The sequence below is a fragment of the Thalassophryne amazonica genome, chromosome 8 (assembly GCF_902500255.1).
Source record: "Thalassophryne amazonica chromosome 8, fThaAma1.1, whole genome shotgun sequence".
In the NCBI taxonomy this organism is placed as follows: domain Eukaryota; kingdom Metazoa; phylum Chordata; class Actinopteri; order Batrachoidiformes; family Batrachoididae; genus Thalassophryne; species Thalassophryne amazonica.
This window is the reverse complement of record NC_047110.1, coordinates 69417844-69438571: the sequence shown is the minus strand read 5'-3', so window position 1 is coordinate 69438571 and position 20728 is coordinate 69417844. Positions and strand designations below refer to the sequence as shown.

Genomic DNA, 20728 nt, shown 5'->3' with positions numbered 1-20728 from the left:
TGTTACCAGCACAAAGTTCAAAAGCCAGCATCTGTGATGGTATGGGGGTGTGTTAGTGCCCATGGCATGGACAACTTACACATCTGTGATGGCACCATCAATGGTGAAAGGTACATCCAAGTTTTGGAGCAACACATGCTGCCATCCAAGCAACGTCTTTTTCAGGGACGTCCTTGTTTATTTCAGCAAGACAATGCCAAGCCACATTCTGCATGTGTTACAACAGCGTGGCTTCGTAGTAAAAGAGTGAGGGTGCTAGACTGGCCTAACTGCAGTCCAGACCTGTCGCCCATTGAAAATGTGTGGCACATTATGAAGCACAAAATACGACAACAGTGGATTGTTGAACAACTGAAGTCGTACATCAAGCAAGAATGGGAAAGAATTCCACCTACAAAGCTTCAACAATTAGTGTCCTCAGTTCCCAAATGCTTATTGAGTGTTGTTAGAAGGAAAGGTGATGTAACACAGTGGTAAACATACCACTGTCCCAGCTTTTTTGAAATGTGTTGCAGGCATACATTTCAAAATGAGCAAATATTTGCACAAAAACAATAGTTTATCAGTTTCAACATTAAAATTAAATATCTTGCCTTTGTGGTGTATTCATTTGAATATAGGTTGAAGAGGATTTGCAAATCATTGTATTCTGTTTTTATTTACATTTTACACAACGTCCCAACTTCATTGGAATTGGGATTGTACTTAAAATGGCCTCGTTTCTGCTTAAGACTGACTTTAGAATGATTTAAGAGGTTTTACCTTGTCATCTGATGGTTAATAATCACATTAATCTGTCTCAGAGCTCGAAATTGACGCATGCACATTGGAGGCAGGCCGATCTTTAGGGGCGGTCCGTTCGGTCTGCGACACCGGTTTTGAGTTAGCTTGTCCACAGACAAACACACACACGCCAATGAAAACAATAAGCTGCTTGCTTGCTTCACTGACACGTAGGGTAAACAATGTCCGGGTGGCAGGTTGTTCTCACCACATCGGTACTCTGGACAGCAGGACAGAGCGCTGTAACCAATCACTAGTCGGTTGCCATTATCGCAGGGTGGCGCTTCACTGTCACAGATGGTCATGTTGCACTCTGTTGTGAAGTGAAAAAATACACAGGTCGATCATTTAATACATTCAGGGACATAATAAAACAATTTTTGAGTGCTGACATTCTCCTATGAACAGTTTCTGAAAACAAGCAAAAACTGTTCAATTTATTAAGATTTTACAGATGAAGATCAAGGACACATATTAAATCTGTTAGCATGCAATGATGAGTTTACAAAAGTGGTGATCTCACCACAGATCTTCTTTGGACAGCAGGCTCCCTCCTCCAGCACATCCAGCACATACTCTCCCTCTCTCTCACACAGTGGGGTCGGGACAGAACCACACTCGGGTTCCACAGCCACCACAGAACCATTCTCCATGCACTTATACAGACAGCAGCTGCGAGTAGAACCATTCCACACCTCCCCTGGGGCGCGGGGGTTCCCACCGTTATCTGTGCACACTGGAACAGCCAAAGTGGGCATTATAGAGTACCCCACATGTGGTTCTATGAACAATGGGTGGAATTATATGCAAATTATTCCACACACCACAGCGATCCTCAGTTACACAGTACGGGGAGTCGGCGCGGTGAAGGATGGTTCCAGTGCGGCAGACACACTCCTCCCTGATGAAGGAGCACGTAGCCTCCTCATAGTACTCTCTGTTCAGACAGGTGCGGCTGGTGCAGGTGCTCACACACGGCTGGTACTCCTTACCAGGGGGGCACCTTAACGCTACAGGAGGACAGGCGCTTAGCGATGCGGGAGCAAATGGGAAACATGAGTATATCTGTGATAGACTCCTTACGGCAGAAGTTGTGTCGTCTCCAGCTGATGCAGACTTGATGTGTGTAACAAACCGCAACGTACGCGGCCAGAAAGTCACACTGGTGATCCTTGTAGTGGAGATCCCCTGCCCACATGATGTCACAGAACTGCTCTGGAGGTACCTGCAAAAAGCAACAAAGTTACAGCAAAGTGAGAACTCAAAGTTCAAGTCTGGAAAAACCACCACAGTGTCAGTGTGCATGCTGCAGCTACCTTGTTGTGACATGGTGTGAAGGTTCTTTGGTGAAGCATGGAGAGACAAGTGGAGCAGTCCCCTATGGTGCAGTTGTCTCCGACCCGACGTGTGTGCTCGGTCTCATCGGTGGTGTGGACTCTCCAAGCCTGCAGGAACACCATCATGTCTCCCACCTCTCTGACCACAGTGCCATTTGGCAGTTTCAGGTCATCTTCTGGGTTCCCGTCACAGCAACCTTATACCACAGGAGGACAACGTTTGGTGACATTTGTGTAGGTGTAACTGCATTATTGTACACCACATGCTTTGTGCCAGTTGTACTTGGTGAGTAGACACTGAGTGAGCAGTGAGGCCTCATGCAAGAACCACTCAAGATTCCTTCATTTGAGATTTAAGGAAACTACTCACATTCATTAATATTTTCATGTTTGAGTCACCCAAACCCTGTTGAAATTTTCAATTTCAATGTCCATATCATAGTGTAATGTGAGCAAAGTTTGTCTGTTTGTTCACTTACTCCTCCTTGATCTTTTGGCTCATTTCTTTCAAACTTGCTATGTGGATGAGTGGCAACACCAGAATTGCATGTTAAGGGTTTGTTTAGACAAAACTCACACATTGAGGTCACAGGTCAAAATTTTGATTTCCACCAAACTTGTCCCACATTTGTAAGTGAGTTGTGGATTTCTAAGTGTGGCCAAATTTGCAAAAGGTCAATCACCGGGGTCAAAGGTTAATATTTCAGGTTTTCCCATGGTGTGAGTTCTGGGATTGCCCACCAAGGTCAAATTTGCCAAAGGTCCGTCACAGGGGTCAAGGTCAGGTCTGTCTGTCTGCTTGTTGGCTGACTCCTTCCAGTTCCTTTCGCTGGTTTCTGCAAAACTTAGTCTAATAATGAAGGTTAACCATTGAAATTGCCCTTAAAGAATTCATTTTGGCAAAGTTCAAAGATTAGAATTTCAGCCCTGGTTCAAACCGAACCCCTGCCACATTTCTCCATGTAATGTGTTGCATCAGGAAGGGCATGCGGCGTAAAACTTGTGCCAAATCAACATGCAGATCCCCCTTGGATCTGCTGTGGAGACACCGAGTGATAACAAGGGAGCAGCCACAGGGACTTACTGTTTTTGCAGCAAATGTGGCACATGTGTGCATTGTGAAGGTCAAGGTTATTGGGGTCAAATGTCAGATTGCCATAGCCCTTACTGTCTTCATGCCCACTGGCACTTTTACATAGAAATTCTAAAGTAATCCACATGACCTAATATTCCACAATTTTCTAGGTTCATGAACATTAGCTGAATCTGGTTTAGCATGTTTGTACAAGCTAAATGTACTAAAAAAGGTAGAACTTCAAGAGAAGTTTATGAAAATGATGCACTATGTATCCGCGTGTGTGTGTGTGTGTCAAACCAAGTAATTCAATCAAACACGTCTCGTCATCTCCATTTTCCACAATAATCCAAGTCACTGATTGATGGTATTTGCCTGAATGAGACTGGTACTGATGTGGTGAGCACAGGTGTGGTGGTGCACTCACCACAAAGGCCTCGGGTAGGCACAGATGCATTATGGGCAGTGCTGTACTGCAGCACCATGATGCCAGTGCTGTGGTACCACTGAATGCTGATCCCGCCGGGTGTGTGGATCAGGTACATACTGCCCGTGTCTTCCACATAAAGAGAGTGACGAGAGAATGGAAGGCGAGCAGGTCTGTAGTTCACTGACACCTGGCCAAAAAACACATGATTTGCATGAGATGTGTACGAGCTGGGCGTTTTGTAGCGTCACAGGGAAGAAGGGTCACCTTGCGATCCAGACGGTTGATAATAATTCTGAAGGCAGAAGTCGTAATGTTTAGCTTCTTAAAACACAGACCTGATGTCCCACCTGTCGGACTCTGGGGAGAAAACGAGAACAATAACGGCGTCTGACCCGTACGCAAACACAAGTGTCTCATAAATGAAAAAGACTGTACTCACAGTTCGTCTGATGGAGTTTACACTCTGCAAAGACAAAAAGACATTTCAATTAAAGCAATTATTCATCTGGATGGGCCGGTTCCGATAAAGTTCTCACTTAATTTTATCTCTTGTTTGCTACCTGGCTGGTTGGACATTTCTCCACAGTGCCAATAATGGTTTCTCTGGGCAGGTGGACAAGAATATAGGAGCCGTTGTCATATAAAGCCACGTTGTTACCATCAAAGGTGATGACACGCAGGTCCGACATCACAGTGCAGCGACCTGGCACGATAAACTACATCAGTAGAAGCTTCACCAAAGGACGGCTGCTCTGATAATGAGGGCCGTGTATTACTGAACTACTTGACAATATTTAGCAAAATTAAAATAATAATGATAATCCTAATAATTACAAGGACACTGCCACTGTGGACAGCAGGGGTCTGTGTTGATGAGGATGGGCAGACCCAGCAGACTGCACTGTGGTGGTGCAGTGTGGTAGCGACAGTGGAGGGATGAGTTGTGAAGCAGCAGCTCGCCATTAAAACAGATCAGCTCCGCACATTCATCTATCCGGTAGGAGTAAGGAGGCTGTAAAAAAAAAAAAAACCACATTATCAAAAGCATGTGTTAATATCACAATGCTTCTGCGCAAGGGAAGACACACATTTGCACCATACACACTCTTTTCAGTCTGACTCCTACTTAGTAATGCAGTTTGACAGAAAAAAACAGATACTGAAATGTGGAAAAACAGATGAAGGTCATGAGAGTGCAGACCTTGACCAAAAGATTAATAATGGGCGGTGGCATTATTACCAATGCCAGCTGAGGGCGGTCAAAATTCTGACTTTTTTCCTCCATGTTACATGTGTGTAATTATTGTATATGGTTACTTTAATGCAGGATTTATTGCAAATCATCAATCTCAAGACATTGCAAATACATGTGGATTCAGAAAGCAAGTGGTTTATCTCATTATGGACAACCTATGTCTCCTCAATCAGGTCTGACGTGCACTTCAACTAAGAACAACAGTCCAGTGCAAAGGGATTATGCACCCAGAATTATTTTTTGTTTGCAAAAATGTATTGTTTGCCCCCCCCCCCCCCCCAAAATGTCCGGTGGCTCAACAAAACATCTAATTTGAAATGTCCAAACTTTCCTACTCCAAGAAAAGTCAAGTGTGAGATGTGGTTTTCTATTTAATTACAAAAAACAAACAAAAAACTAAACAGTTATCAAATTATCAAGCCTCTTTTTCAATTTAAGAAAAAAGTGCCTTACTTGGAATGTAACAACAGGAGGACAGTTTAAATACACCCTAATTTTCTTAAAAATTGCAAACCACATAACAAAAATTGTGCAGTATTTAAATATACTCTACATAATTGATGTGACAGGTGGGTTGGTCAAAAACATTTGGACACAAATGCAAGGCTCACACAAACAGCTACTGGTTGGTTGGTAAAAGTCTTTACTGATGTTGATAGCAGAGGTCGGTACAGGAGTAGGCAGTACAAAAAACACAGCAGTACAAAAATCACCAGGCTAAAGGCATGGCCATTCAAACAGGCAGGAGGTCAGGAAAACAACGAGGCATGCAGGACTATGGAACACGAGAAACAGAGCTGGAGAGAAGGCACAAGGCGCATCAATCTGGCAAGGAACTACTGCACCCAGTGAACTTTATATACCCTAGGTGATGAGCAGCAAATCAGGAACAGGTGTGTGTGTGTGGAAAACATCAGAACCAGGGCGTGGCCAGAGAGAGAGAGAGAGAGAGAGAGACACGCCCACCACCAAGAACACAGAGACAAACAAGAGAGATAGAGACAGACAGACCCAAGCAGAAAAACCCAGCAGGAGAATGAACACACAGAAAAACAATGAAACAGCAAAACAGAAAATAACAAAACAGAAAACCAGACAAATTATCAAACCCTGACATGATGTTTAGAAGCTTTCATTGTGCTAATGTATAGTTATGTATAGAATTATAAACTATCCTAGAAAACTAAACTAGATTATTTTCTCTGTACTTTTAAGGCAGGATTGCTGATGTCACACCCTCTTGAAAAATCTATTTCCCAGTTATGTGTATGTTCATGTATATTGTGTGTAGTTCTTCCTACTACAGAAAACACTTACAGTGCAGGGAGTGGTGGGCCGCAGGAAGGTGGGGGTAGAGGATACTTCAGTTGTGGGAGAGGTGACGGGGCTTGTCACTATTTCTGTGGTAACAGGTTCAGTTGTGGATTCCAAGGTTGTAGGAACAATTGCTGTGGTTGTAGAAGCAACCGTTGAGAGTTCTGTAGGAGTGGTGGTTTCTGCAGTGGCGGTCATAGCAGGTGGTACACGGTGAGAAGTGGTAGTGGTTTCTGCGCTTGTTTCTTGTACAGTAGTGGAAGGGGTGGAGGTTGGGGTGGGTGTGATGGCTGTGGTTGGCTCTGTGGTGGGGGAGGTAAAGGGAGGTGGGATGGAGGTCACAGGTGATGTTAGGGCTGGTGTTGATGGTGTAATAGTGGTGATGGTTGTAGTTGGAGGTTGTCTTGTGGAGGCAGAAGTAGAAGGGAGTGGTGTAGTGGAGGCTGTAGTGGCCTCAGTAGGGACAGTGGAGGGTGTTGCTGTAGTTACAGATGTACTGACCCCTGTGGTCACTGTAGTTTGAGTGGGGGTCATTTCAGTTGTGCTCAGAGTGGTTTTGTCAGGTAAGGTTGAGGTGGTAAGAGTGGTGAGAGTGGGAGTGGTGGGATGTGTGGATGTCGGCGGGGTAACTCCCTCAGTGGTCACTGTGGTAGTGGGAGTGGTTGTTGTGGGTTTGACGGTAGTGGAGGTGGTAGTTGTCGATCTGGTGGTGGTGGTGGTGGTGGTTGTAGTGGTTGTCGTGGTGGTTGTGGTAGATGTTGTAGGCCTTGTTGTAGTGGTAGTAGTTGTGCTTGTAGTTGTTGGTGAGGTTGTAGTCCTATTGGACCGCGTCACATATGCAAATGGTGTGGGAGTTGGCGGAAGGGACACACCTACAACAAACAAATAATATCATATTATTAACTTTAACTTCATGAAATGTACAGCAATAAATATACTGTATTTTCCGGACTATAAGCCGCTACTTTTTTCCCACACTTTGAAACATGCGGCTTATATTGAGGTGCGGCTTTTCTGTGGTTTTTTCTTCACCTGCCAGGACGCGCTTTAGCAGAAAGTAAAACAAAAAAAACGAGAGGTGGGAAGTCAAAGTTGAAAATCAAAGAAGAATGTTGGGAAGGTGTAGTGACACGGACCCACAACAGGGGGCGGTAATGAACAGACAATGGATGAGCCAAAAAGTAACAATTTAATGTTGTGAATTGCACAACGGAATACAGACAATTGCAGTTGAGGAGTACAGTCAATCATACACAAGGTGACGTGTGGGCAGGCTCGAGGATAGAAGACGTCTGTCCAGAGAAGAACCGGATCCCACACGGCTTCCACTGCCAACGGATCTGAAGAACACCGGAGCCGCCAAGTCCTGGGTCCCAGGTGGCCACCGTCTCCAGCTGTCAGACCAGGTACTGCTGGCAGAAACAGAACCAGTTAATGGTGGGTGTACTACTCTCCCTCCCTGAGTAGTTCCTCCGGGAGGGAGAACCTCCACCTCCAGATACAATATCACCCGTGCAGCTCCTGTTGGTCTCCTTCCTGGATGGAGTGAGAGACGAAGACCGTCGTCCTCTCACTGTCCGCCAATCCAGCCTTTAATAGACCTCGCAGGAACACGGCTGCACACAGACCACTATTAAGTTACAATAATAATCACTGCAGAGAAAATTACCTTGTTCGGTAGCTGATTTCTCGGCGAGGAGGTGGAGTTGCAGTCCGGCCTTTGTAGTGATGGTGATGAGTGACAGCTGGTGCTGACAAGTGACAGCTGTCACTCCCAGCGGTTCCGATTCCCTCTCGTGCTTGGAGCCTGCACTCCAAGCAGGGCGCCATCTGGTGGTGGTGGGCCAGCAGTACCTCCTCTTCAGCGGCCCACACAACAAAGAAAGCGCTAATTTTCATTTAGCACATGCAAGCAGCAGGCACGACGAAGCTTTTTTTTCAAACTCACACTCCCTCATCATGGAAACCACACGAAGAAGTTCATATGATGCCGCATTTAAGTTGAAGGCCATCGATCTGGCAGTAAAGGAAGGAAATAGAGCTGCTGCACGTAAGCTTGGCGTGAATGAATCCATGGTTCGGCGCTGGAGACGGCAGCAGGAAGAACTCATTCAATGCCAAAAGACTAGAAAGGCTTTCAGAGGACATAAAAGCAGGAACTGAACTGAACTTGAAAATGTTCTTGAGGACTGGGTTAACACTCAGAGAGCAGGTGGCCGAGGTGTATCCACTGTGCAAATCCGGCTGAAAGCCAAATCAATCGCCCGCGAAATGAATATTGATGATTTTAACGGAGGACCGTCCTGGTGTTTCAGATTCATGAGAAGAAAGAGCCTGTCGATCAGGGCGCAGACAACTCTCTGTCAGCAACTCCCCCCGGACTACCAGGAAAAAGTTGCAAATTTCCGACAGTTTGTTGAAGCAAAGATCGCGGAGAACGCCATAGGACCAGACAACATTATAAATATGGATGAAGTGCCATTGACATTTGATCTGCCTCTGACCAGGACTGTAAACAAGACAGCTGCATCATCCATTATGGTGAAAACCACCGGACACGAGAGGACACATTTCACCTGTGTCCTGGGCTGCACCGCATCTGGAAAGAAGCTTCCCCCAATGGTAATTTTTAAGCGCAAAACTCTGCCGAAAGACCAACTCCCGAAGGACATTGTGGTTAAAGTCAACCAGAAAGGATGGATGCTAGAAAGTCTAATGAAGGACTGGTTAACGGAGTGCTACGGAAAGTGTGGAGTGGTTTCAGTGTGGAGGAGGACGATGAATAAACCAATCAGTCATTTTTCTGTTTTGTTTGATCAGCACTTTTATGCTACAATCACCGTTTGGACAGTAATCAGTTCAGTTATGTTCAGCTAAACTACGTAATCAGTTCAGTTAAACTACGTAATCAGTTCAGTTATGTTCAGTTAAACTACGTAATCAGTTCAGTAGATATCAGCGGCTTTTAGACCGGTACGGCTTATATATGTACATTTCCTTTTTTTTTTTAAACTTTGTGGGTGCGGCTTATACTGAGGTGCGCTCTATAGTCCAGAAAATACGGTACATAACAACGACAGCACTTTCATTTTTAGGAGTATGTCATGGCTTTTTTACTAGTCTGGGAGGTCCTGTGTCTTATACAGTGGTGCGACTCTATACCAGCAAAATCACACATTCATTAAGAATAATAATAATTAAAACAACTATTTACATAGAATTTACCCAGGAATGGAAGTACAAAACAAAATAAACTCAATAATAAAATAATCAACACCAGTGATTTACAAAAGATTACATAAGATCAATGCACAAAATTACAAATTAAAGAGCTAATAATACAGAAAAAGTAGTCCACAGGCCAAGCAGGTTTTCAGTGTCACTTAAGGGGACTAAACGACACTTACAACCCAGCCTCAGTGTACCAAAGCCTACAGAAAAATGTATGCTATCCATCCCAAGTTGATAGCTGTACCAGGTAGGTGTCAATGAAGAATTATATAGAGGTCGAAATTTAAAAATCACATTATTCCCTTTGAACTGGTTTGAGTGTAGAGAATCATACTCAGACAGTCAGACTCAGACACGCCGGTGTCACGCTGTGATCGCCCCCCCCCATCTTTAATTTTGAAATAATGGTGAATTTTTGTGGAAATGATTGTTGTACAAAAGCTTCAGGGATCTGTTGTTGAGATAGATGATGAATGGAGTGCAGTTTTAGGCAGAAACGAGGTGATAATCAGTGAATTTCTGCTGATGCTCCGAAATGATGCATATGCAGTGAAGGCAGGGGGCTGTCAGGGTGCGACACCGGTTCTAAGAAGACAGAAGATATGCAAGACTGCATGTGTGGAACGTATGCTTTTCTACGGTATGGAATCTCACAAAACTGTACTCACAGTCTTCCATATAGACACATCTTTTCGTGACTTCATCAAAGACCATGTTCTTGGGACAACGGGGAAAGCAGCCCTCCACACTGTAAAGTACAGAAACTACTTCAGCATTGAAAACGAGAATAGTTTATTCTGGGTGCTTAATGAGTACTTACGGAGGTAGGAACTGACAGCGCTGTGCATCTACATCCCTGCAAGTGCGGACACACGGACTAGCACAGGACTGGTAACGCCACTCACACATCAATCGGTATGGAATCACAAAAGTAGTTTCTGTTGGAGGAAAAACACCTGATTAGTCATTGATTTTGTGTCTTTGTTTCAAATTTATCCTTTTGATACCCACCCTCTACTATGAAGCTGCTGCTAGCTTTGAAGCCCTCTGAGCTGTCGTATTTCTGGGCCCGTGCAGCAGTGCGTGTCAGTGTTAGAAACACTCCAGGTTGGCCAACAAGCTCAAATGAGATGCGACCTGGGAGAAAAAGCCCCTGGCGGTGGATAAAGGTTGCCCTGCGACTGAACTCCGGCCCCCGACTCCAGTGCTCTAAGTGAAGATGACTGCGTCCAGACACGACAAGGAAGTAGTTCGGCCTCTCTGCAGACTCCAGTGACACCACGGGCACACCTAGTAAAATAAGAAAAGAGCCAGTTAGCTTACCCAGCACAGAGTGGTGGTGTGCAAATGTGAGGACGTGTATGCTCACGGGATGTTCGGTCCTTTTGCAGGCCTGCTGTAATCATGAAGTTGAACAGCGGCCCAGGAGCTGGTAACTGTCCTGGTCTCGGTCTCACGAGAGGAAACACCGAACCACTGGTGTAATTCGCTCCAAACATGGTGTTGTTATAGACAGCACTTACCAAGGAAAATGGACCATTACCAAGCTCTTTGGTCAGGTGAGCATGAAAGAAAAAAGAATGAATGTGGCAGTGTAGGAGCACAATATCTAAACATTTTGAAAATACCTCACATACCTTGATTGTAGTATTCACAATCATAGGCTGGAAGAGAACAAGACAACACTTAGAGGCATTATTGTGATTGTGGACTCAACAAATAAACATGATTTGATTTCTTTTCATTTCATTTGACAAGACAGGATAGATGATTGACAAGACAGGATAGATGATTAAATGGCCAGACATGTATGAAAAATAAAATAATTAAATTATTCACTTCATTTCACTTTCACTTTATTTGTGTCCCCCATGGGGCAACCAGTTCTGCAGCCTGAGAATACATCAAAAGCACATGACACACAGAACACACACCAGTACCATTACCATGGTGCAGCATCACAAACAATTACAGTCCAAACATTAAAATACAGTCCATTAAAATTATTCCAGTTTTAACTCCTTCCTTGGCCTGCGTCCAGAGCAGCAATGGCTGCAGGAACAAAAGAAAACTTAAATCTGTTACCCTTCACAGAGGGAAACCTGAGCCGTGAGCCAGAAGGTAAATATTGAAAATCACTAAAAAGAGGGTGAGCAGAGTTCGACAATATACTCAATGCTTTCCTCTTTATTTGTCTGTGGTATAGGTCAGACAACGTACTCTGTGGTACTCCCAGTACCTTTCCACAGGCCTTCACTATTTTAACCAGTGAATTTTTAGCCTTAAGACAGAGATTCCCATACCAGCACAACATAGAAAAGGTTAAAACAGACTCAATACAAGATTTGTAAAAAAGAATCATAATAGTCTTATCCACTTGAAAATAAGACAATTTACGAAGACAGAACAAATATTGTTGACCCTTTTTACACAACATGTCAGTATTAACATTAAAGTTTAGCTTGTGATCAATTATAGTCCCCAGATACTTATAAGTTTCCACAGACTCCACTTGCTGGCCCTTAATGAAGGTAGCCTGAGCTGGTGTGAGCTGTCGTCGGAAGTCCACAGACATATCTTTTGTTTTAGCCACGTTTAATTGTAAATATGACTTATCACACCACTTTACAAAATCTTCCACCACCGGACCATGATTATTCTCATGATTATGTAAGAGACTAACAATGACAGTATTGTCTGCAAATTTCAAAATAAAACGATTTTCGTGATGGCTTTGACAATCATTAGTGTACAATATGTACAGAAGTGGGGAAAGGACACAGCCCTGAGGAGACCCTGTTGAGGACAAAAGGGTGTCCGACATGCACCCATTTACTCTGACTCTCTGTGATCGGTCTGTTAAAAAATCTAAAATCCAACCAGCAATATTAAAATCTACAGAAAAATTATTCACAAGTTTGTCAATTAAAATGTGAGGTTGGATAGTATTAAAAGCAGATGAAAAGTCAAGAAATAAAAGTTTGGCATGTGCTTTGTTGCCCTCAAGGTGTTTAAAAACAAGATTTAAAAGTGTGGCAGTAGCATCCTCCACTCTACAGCCAGCCCTATAAGCAAACTGGAAGGGATCTAGTAATGACTACATGTGAAAGCAATTCATGTTTCATAAGTCTTTCAAATGCCTTCATAACAAGAGATGTTAGGGCTACCGGTCTAAAGTAATTTAAAACTTTGGGATGCTTCGAACAAGATATTATGTATTGCAGGGGAAAAAATAAAACAAATAAGACAAAATTGGTGAAGACAGGTAGATATTTACAGTACATAGGTTAGTATTACAATTATGTCTAGCCAAATTCACTTATGTTTGGTGTTTGGTTTGGGTAGTTCTGGGGTTTTGGATTCTAAATTTGATTTACTCTTTTGGTATTTGACAAACCTAAAAGTGATCCTGGATTTGTATCCACATTTGTTTGATAAATAAATCAGTTGTTTTTCTGTCCAAGCTCGACTCCATCACAAAATTTCACTGTGATCCATTCATAATCTTTTGAAATATCATACTGAAAAATGTCAATTAAATTTATACATAACACACTGCAAAATCAAAACAGAAAGACAGAAAGAAAAACAAAAACAAATACCACAATGGTAGTTAGAGGTATGCTCATTCTGAGTGCCAAATTTTCCACAGTTAAAATAAAAAATTAACCCCTCACACGTCCTATTAATGCATGAGAACCCTGACATCATTCTGCATAGATCAGCCCAGTGAACCTTGTGCATATGAAATCAATCATGTTCAAAGAAGTGTGGGACTATTTCAGTTGTCAAAACAAACAAAAATAAACAATTATATCTTAAAGGACGAATGCCACATAATGTGCAAACAAGATTTTGAAGAGCCACTGAAAGAGAAGGAAAAATATCCACAGCTTACGATTAAAATAAGATTATTTTCATCAAGTGCAAGGTGAAGAAGCTGCTACATTTGTGCAAAAAATACTCTAGCCTATCTAACAAGGCTGGTAATTGATTTCTGGCTATAGAGGGTTTTCAATCACGTGACCGATTTGCTGCAGGACAGGTGCCGTCTCCATTCTGGATTACAAGGAGGCTGGAGCGTGATAGAAAAATGGAGAGATTGTACAGTTAGTTATTAAATCCTCGAGATAAAGCTATTTATCTTGATAGATGTGTAGCAGTTGGTTTAGTGGACCCGTATCTTATACCAGATAGTGAATTTAGTGGTGATGTAACAAACTGGCCGACAGTGTCACACTGCGATATTGTGAACTAGGAAGCTGCCGACCAGGTCAGCCTCGCCGGCCTCCTGCACAGCCTCACAGTGGAGCTCTGAAAGCGGAGGTCTGTTGAAGTCCTGAGCGATTTCTCTCACCAGGCACTAGAAGGGCAGCTTGTTGATCAGCAGCTCGGTGCTCGAGGACCACAATGTAAATAAGCATCCGTATTGGAAGTGTTCTTGTGTTATCCTCAGCGGTATTTTTATGTATTCTTATATAATTTTATTGCCGAATAAAATAAGATAAAATTCTGGTAACAGTGGATTTCTGTTAGCGGCGGATCTTTCGCAGCGCCACGGTGCCGTGAGGCTTCTTCACACCGACGTTGAAGCTGCTGCAATTGTTTGCCAAATGCACGTAGCGTATCACAGCGGCCACTGCGTCGTAATCCAGAATGGCCGTGGGACACAAAATGACGTGACCGATACGTCACATGAAAACCCTCTATTGTGCAACTAGAATATTTTTCTTTTTCATGACAAACATGACACAGTTAATTGATGCGCTGTACCATGGCACTTTCATTTCACTTCCAAGAAACATCAATGGTTAGCTTCCTGAACCAGTGTAATCATAAAAGTAAAAAAATAAAAATAAAAACTATGATTGATATGAGCGAAAGGTCCAAACTCTCACTATACAATATCAGAGACAGAGAAAGACTCTTTGAGTCAATAAGTCTAATAGTGGTTTATGCAAAAATGAACTGGTGGAAATGGGCCACAAAAAGTGACAGTGGGTCACATCTCTGACCAACATGGATGTGTGTACAGGTCTGTCTACTCACGACAAACAGAGGGTGATCTCCAGTGTATAGTAACTCCCTGTTGGCAGCATTTATGAGCGTATGCAGCAATGGAGGTACAGAGACACTCACAGTCTCCCCCACGGTTACAATTGCAAGTGTCTGTGAGACAGTTCCGATAAAACCAGGCCACATCCACCTAGAGGGTGCACAAAACACAAACACACACACACACACACATTACCGAACCAGGTTAAATCTCACCGGGGGAAACTGGGGAGGTCTTGTTTAGGGGACACAAAGTTTTCAATAATTCATACTGTGAATGAGTGATGAGACAACAGGACAAAGCAATGTGGGTCGACCTCTGGTGCAAATGGACTCAGACGGGTTCTATGACAGGCAAACTGGATCAGCAGTGAGTTGTTCTGAGCAAGGGTGAACTGGGTCTGAGTTTTTGGTGCTGGCTCTTTAATCAGCATCGGTTGTACATTTCTTCACAGTGCTTTATCCCACTGTATTACTCAAAGCCATAAGAAGTACAAACACTAATTGGGGAGTGTGGTGCATTATGGTAATTTGCTGCATTATAGTAAGTGGAGCAGGTTTGCTTTGTAATGTTAAAGATTGCAGTACTATTGAAAGTCTCTTCTTTTTATAACTTTCATCTGATATTATGTTAATGATAGCTGATCAATCTGATAATTAATTCAAATTAAGAAATCAATACAATTAATGTTGTGTTAGCACAATCTTTACTTAAAAAGCCTAGTTACAGTGGTTTGCAAAGTGGGGACAGTGTTGGAGATGTAACTAATCTGGGGAGGTCTGCATGAGTTTTTTTTAAAAAAAATGTTACTTTAAAATAGAATTAAAGTGACATACAACATAAATGTAATTTCATTGTGGAGAAAAGACAAATTTTGAATTTCACAGCACAATTATTGTAAAAAAAATAAATAAATAAATAAGTAAAATTCTAAGCTGCTTTCAAGAGTTTCACAAAGTATAAACATTTTGTGTTGTTGATAATGCGATTTCTACTTGATAAATTTAAAATGAAATTCAGTAACTATGCCCAGCATACCTTTTATATTGTTGTTCTGTAACTCTGGATATTAAATATTCTGATTGTATAAGACTGATTGATTTGCATTTATTTCTGAAGACATTTCTGAATTATGCACTTGAAAATGAAATAATGGACTTGAGTGCCAATAATTTTGAACATAATATACGCAGTGCATCCAGAAAGTATTCGCAGCGTAGCACTTTTTCCACTTTTTTTATGTTACAGCCTTAGTCCAAAATAATGAATTTCATTTTCCCCTCAAACATCTACTCACAAAACCCCAAATATGAAAATGTGAAAAAATGTTTTCATGAGATTTTTTGCAAATTTATTAAAAATAATGATAATAAAATAAAGAAATCACATGTACGTAAGTATTCACAGCTTTTGCCATGAAGCTGAAAATTGAGCTCACTTGCCTCCTGTTTCCACTGATCATCCTCGAGATGTTTCTACAGCTTAATTGGGTTGAATTCAGTTGATTGGACATGATTTGGAAAGACACACACCTGTCTACATATAAGGTCCCACAGATGACATGTCAGAGCACAAACCAAGCATGAAGTTAAAGGAATTGTCTGTAGACCTCCGAGACAGGATTATCTCAAGGCACAAATCTGGGGAAGGGTACAGAAACATTGCTTTGAAGTGCTGCTTTGAAGTCCCAATGAGCACAGTGGCCTCTATCAGCTATAAATGGAAGACGTTCAGATCCACCAGGACTCTTCCGAAAGCTGGCTGCCCATCTAAACTGAGCAATCAGGGGAGAAGAGCCTTAGTCAGAGAGGTGACCAAGAACCCGATGGTCACTCTGTCAGAGCTCCAGCATTCCTCGGAGACAGGAGAACCATCCAGAAGGACAATCATCTCTGCTGCAATCCACCACTTAGGCCTGTATGGTAGAGGGGCCAGACGTAAGCCAGTCCTTAGTAAAAGGCACATGGCAGCCCACCTGGAGTTTGCCAAAAGGCACCTGAAAGACGCTCAGACCATGACAAACAAAATTCTCTGGTCTGATGAGACAAAGATTGAACTCTATGGCGTGAATGCCAGGCGTCATGTTTGGAGGAAACCAGGCACCATTCCTATAGAGAAGCATGGTGGTGGCAGCATCATATTGTGAGGATGTTTTTCAGCGGGAGGAGCTGGGAGACTAGTCAGGATTGAGGGAAAGATGAATGCAGCAATGTACAGAGACATCCTGGATGAAAACCTGCTCCAGAGCGCTCTTGACCTCAGACTGGGCCGACGGTTCATCTTACAGCAGGGCAATAACCCTAATCACACAGGTATCAAAGGAGTTACTTCAGGACAACTCTGTGAATGTCCTTGAGTAGCCCAGCCAGAGCCCAGACCTGAATGCGATTGAACATCTCTGGAGAGATCTGAAAATGGCTTTGCACTCTTTGCACTGACACTCCACATTCAACCTGATGGAGCTTGAGAGATGCTGCAAAGAGGAATGGACAAAACTACCCAAAGATAGGTGCACCAAGCTTGTGGCATCATATTCAAGAAGACTTGAGGCTGTAATTGCCGCTAAAGGTGCATCAAGAAAGTACTGAGCAAAGGTTTTGAATACTTATGTACACGTGGTTTCTTAGTATTTTATTTTTTTTAAATTTGCAAAGAGTAAAAAAAAATGTTTCATGTTGTCATTATGGGGTGTTGTGAGTAGAATTTTGAGAGGAAAATGGATTTACTCCATTTTGAAATAAAGCAGCAACATAACAAAATGTGGAAAAAGTGAAGCACTGTGAATACTTTCTGGATGCACTGTAGTTACTTTTAATTTCTTATATAAATGTATTTTTCATGCTTCATTTCATCTGTAAATATCACTTTGGTCTGTTTATTACACTTTAAATATATGCAAAAGTTTTTTTAAAAATAATTTTTCCTATGTTATTGAAGGAGAGTTCTAATCATTTGAATAATGGACAAGAGATGTGGTGAGATGAGAGGTGTTTTTAATTTTTGTATCTCTGAGACTGAAAAAAAAAATTGGCACAGGTGGACTTCATGAGAAATTCACACCTCTTATAAGAAAGAAAGAAAGAAAGAAAGAAAGAAAGAAAGAAAGAACTACGTTTCTTGGCAGTCTTAAGGAAACATCCATAAATGTGCCATATAGCCATACCCTGTGACTTAAATTCAAAATATCCTCTCAGAGAGTTTTGGTATGTGAGGAGAAGAAGCATCCTGGACTTGCAAAGAAAGTTTTGAAGTAACTGCTACCCTTTGGGTATACGTACTTATATAAAACTATTTTTTCTCCAGTAACCTAGGAAAAAAGTATGCCAGGGAATAGACTGCATTTATGCCCCTGTCAACCAGGCTGATAAGTGAAGCAAAAGATCCTCCTTCCCACACAATAAAAGAATTTAAGAGCACATTAAAGCTCACAGTTACAATCCCAAAGATACAGTATGTAGCTGTTTGCCATTATGCTTCTGCACAAAATGTGCTGGTTGACAAAAGGAGTTCAGAGACTGAAATACAGCAAAATAAAATGTGCACATTCCTTGGCAAACTGGATATCTTGTGATTTGTTGACTGCAAATGAAACAGGACAGATCTGCAGTAACATGTAAATATTAAACTATTATGCAACAAACATGAAAATATTTCTTCCATTGCGCTAATGGAAAACATTCATTATTTGTTTCATATGACACCTAAAAAAATCCATGTCAGTTGATATTTTACTCAAAATTAGACAGGTATTTCTTCTCAGAACAGGAAGTCGACAGCAATGAGGAACAGACAGCTCTGTCTCCACACTGCAGTTGACTCCTCCTGGCAGGTGAGCCGCTGACGCACCACTGAGCAGACCGAGAGCCGCTGAGGATCGAAACAGAGTGTGTGGAAGCACATGTCTGCTTTCTTCAATCCCGTGAAAAATCATGTTAGGAACCTGTCCATATCAGCTATTTGGTCTGGACCACACTCTAGGGTGCTTTTCACGCCTCTTGACCCAAACCGGAAAGCCGAAACAAACAGGGCACATGTAACAGCATCAGAAGTAAATCAACAAGCAAACTGTGGCAGTGTCAGCAGTAATGTGGCCATTGCTCTGGACTAGGATGCAGAAGATAGACCACAAAGTGAAGCTCTTCTTCTTCTAGTGAGTTATATCTATGGTCATGATCTGTTGGTAACAACTGAAAAGAAAGCGATAATGGATCCAAGAAGTCAGAATGAGCTTCCTCCAGACTCTGACTTTGAGAAAAGACGGAGCTCAAGCCAACATCAGGAAGGTGTTCAGGGAAGAGCTGCTGTTCCTTCATGTTGAAGAGTCAATCGCGATGGTTCAGGCATCTCATTTGGCCAATGAGAAAGTGACTGTTCAATAGACTGAGAACATAAAGAGTTGATACTTTTCCTGTATATTCGTATTGTCAATTGTGTTGGTAGCATGGCCCAAGCAGAGGGCCACCCCTTTGAGTCTGGTCTGCTTGAGGTTTCTTCCTCAAATCATCAGAGGGAGTTTTTCCTTACCACTGTCGCCTGTGTGCTTGCTCTAGCAGTTGCTAAGGTTAGACCTTACTTGTGTGAAGTGCCTTGAGGCAACTTTGTTGTGATTTGGTGCTATAAAATTGAAATCAATTGACTGAATTGATACTGTTTTCCATGAGGAATATTGAGGGATGTTAAGCTGCTTCTGCAACCGGGAGCATAGGTGTTTGAAGAAAACACACAAAGCGATAATCCATTGGGTTCTGTTGTGTGATATTTATTTGCAAGTTATTAAAAAGGCCAAGTAGGTTACTTGAGGGAACGATTGACTTCAGTGTGTAATGTAGCAACCCAAAGATGATTCATGTGCCTGATGTAGTATATAAATGGCTCCATCTGCTGGCTGTACAGACAGTTAGTATCATGTTAACATTAGCAATAGACTACAGCGGACAATTCAAGAGTTTTTAGTTGTATATCTTTGTACATATGTACTTGATTGAGGTATTAAATCTGGTGTGGTTTGGGTATTTATATCTGAAGGAAAGTGCATATTTTGTTCACAAAATCCTTTGCAAACCTTTCTTCCAAGATAACTTTTGCATAGCTGCAGTCACTCCCCTGTCCAGAGATTTGTGTGTTGTGTGTGTGTGCGCGCGCACGTGCACATCAGTGCAGTGACACTCACCACATTGTGACAAGGTGCAAAGACATCACTGTAGAGGAGAGCACACTCCCTCTTGGCGTATGGCTGTCTCCCTAAGTCGCCTTCACACGGTCGCTCAACTACATAGTCACTTTCACACTGAAGACACACACACACACACACACACACACACACACACACACACACACACACACACACACACACACACACACACACACACACAAGAAGCCGAGAACGTGATTGAGTGTCTGATTACACTTAAATATCACACTGGACTCGAGGGAGGCAAGCACACATAAATTACAGGAGCAACTCAGAGAAAGAGGAGTGAAAGAAAGACAAAAGAGGGCAAAAACAGAATTAATAGAGAGGCAGAGCTGACTCAAACCTGTCCCAAGGCCCAGCTGTCTCCAAATGTTTGTGCATTATTGACTTCCATGTGGCTAGAGGTCATCATATCATTCACTGTCACACTATCAAAGTTTCCACACAGTCCGGTGAGCAGACCCTGAGGAAAACAACAAAAAAAATCCATGTTTTCTTATGAGAAGAATCCTCTCCTAATAAAAGTTTGAAAACAGCTTATATTTACAGCCACAGTATCCTACAACTGCAGACCTTCCACTGAGGTCCAGCTCTGATATGAACAGTTGTCTTACGATCCCAGAGGATGGTGAGGTCCTGGTGGGAGAAGTGGACCACAGTGTAGTAGCCTGCTTTCCACAGCTCAAACTCCGACCCTCGACCCACGACAGTGGACGGGCTCTGAGACAGGGCATACACATATTTGCTAAATGACAAACATTAATCCTGTACAAAATTATTTAAACAATAATTTTTTTAAAGAAGCCATATTGTGTGTTTTAATTTTTGCACAGTTAGAGATGATTGAGATTAATGTTAAATATTCCACCATCACACAGGTTTGTCTGTCCATTTAGAAATTCTGCTATTACTACAATTTAGACCTAAAACAAGTTGTTTCAAACTCCTGACATATGTAACACAAGTTGGGCTATGAATATATAGAAATTGGCTTGAGTCCCGGTCATGTCACTTGTCTGTGTACTTGGACAAAACATTTCATTACCTCCGCCA

The 20728-nt window shown here is 42.3% G+C and overlaps 1 protein-coding gene across 1 annotated transcript in view; it reads right to left on the bottom strand.

Annotated features, from left to right (window-relative positions):
- otogl (otogelin-like) overlaps positions 1–20728 on the bottom strand; it is a 115744-nt gene that overhangs the window by 26772 nt on the left and 68244 nt on the right. The window contains 20 exon segments of the mRNA XM_034176576.1: positions 992–1096; positions 1307–1519; positions 1608–1793; positions 1867–2008; positions 2100–2317; positions 3623–3812; positions 3890–3982; positions 4065–4088; positions 4186–4328; positions 4460–4637; positions 6198–7066; positions 10094–10173; positions 10246–10363; positions 10437–10715; positions 10795–10974; positions 11063–11089; positions 14475–14631; positions 19652–19768; positions 20019–20138; positions 20249–20395. Of these exon segments, the coding sequence (XP_034032467.1) occupies positions 992–1096; positions 1307–1519; positions 1608–1793; positions 1867–2008; positions 2100–2317; positions 3623–3812; positions 3890–3982; positions 4065–4088; positions 4186–4328; positions 4460–4637; positions 6198–7066; positions 10094–10173; positions 10246–10363; positions 10437–10715; positions 10795–10974; positions 11063–11089; positions 14475–14631; positions 19652–19768; positions 20019–20138; positions 20249–20395 (3586 nt within the window).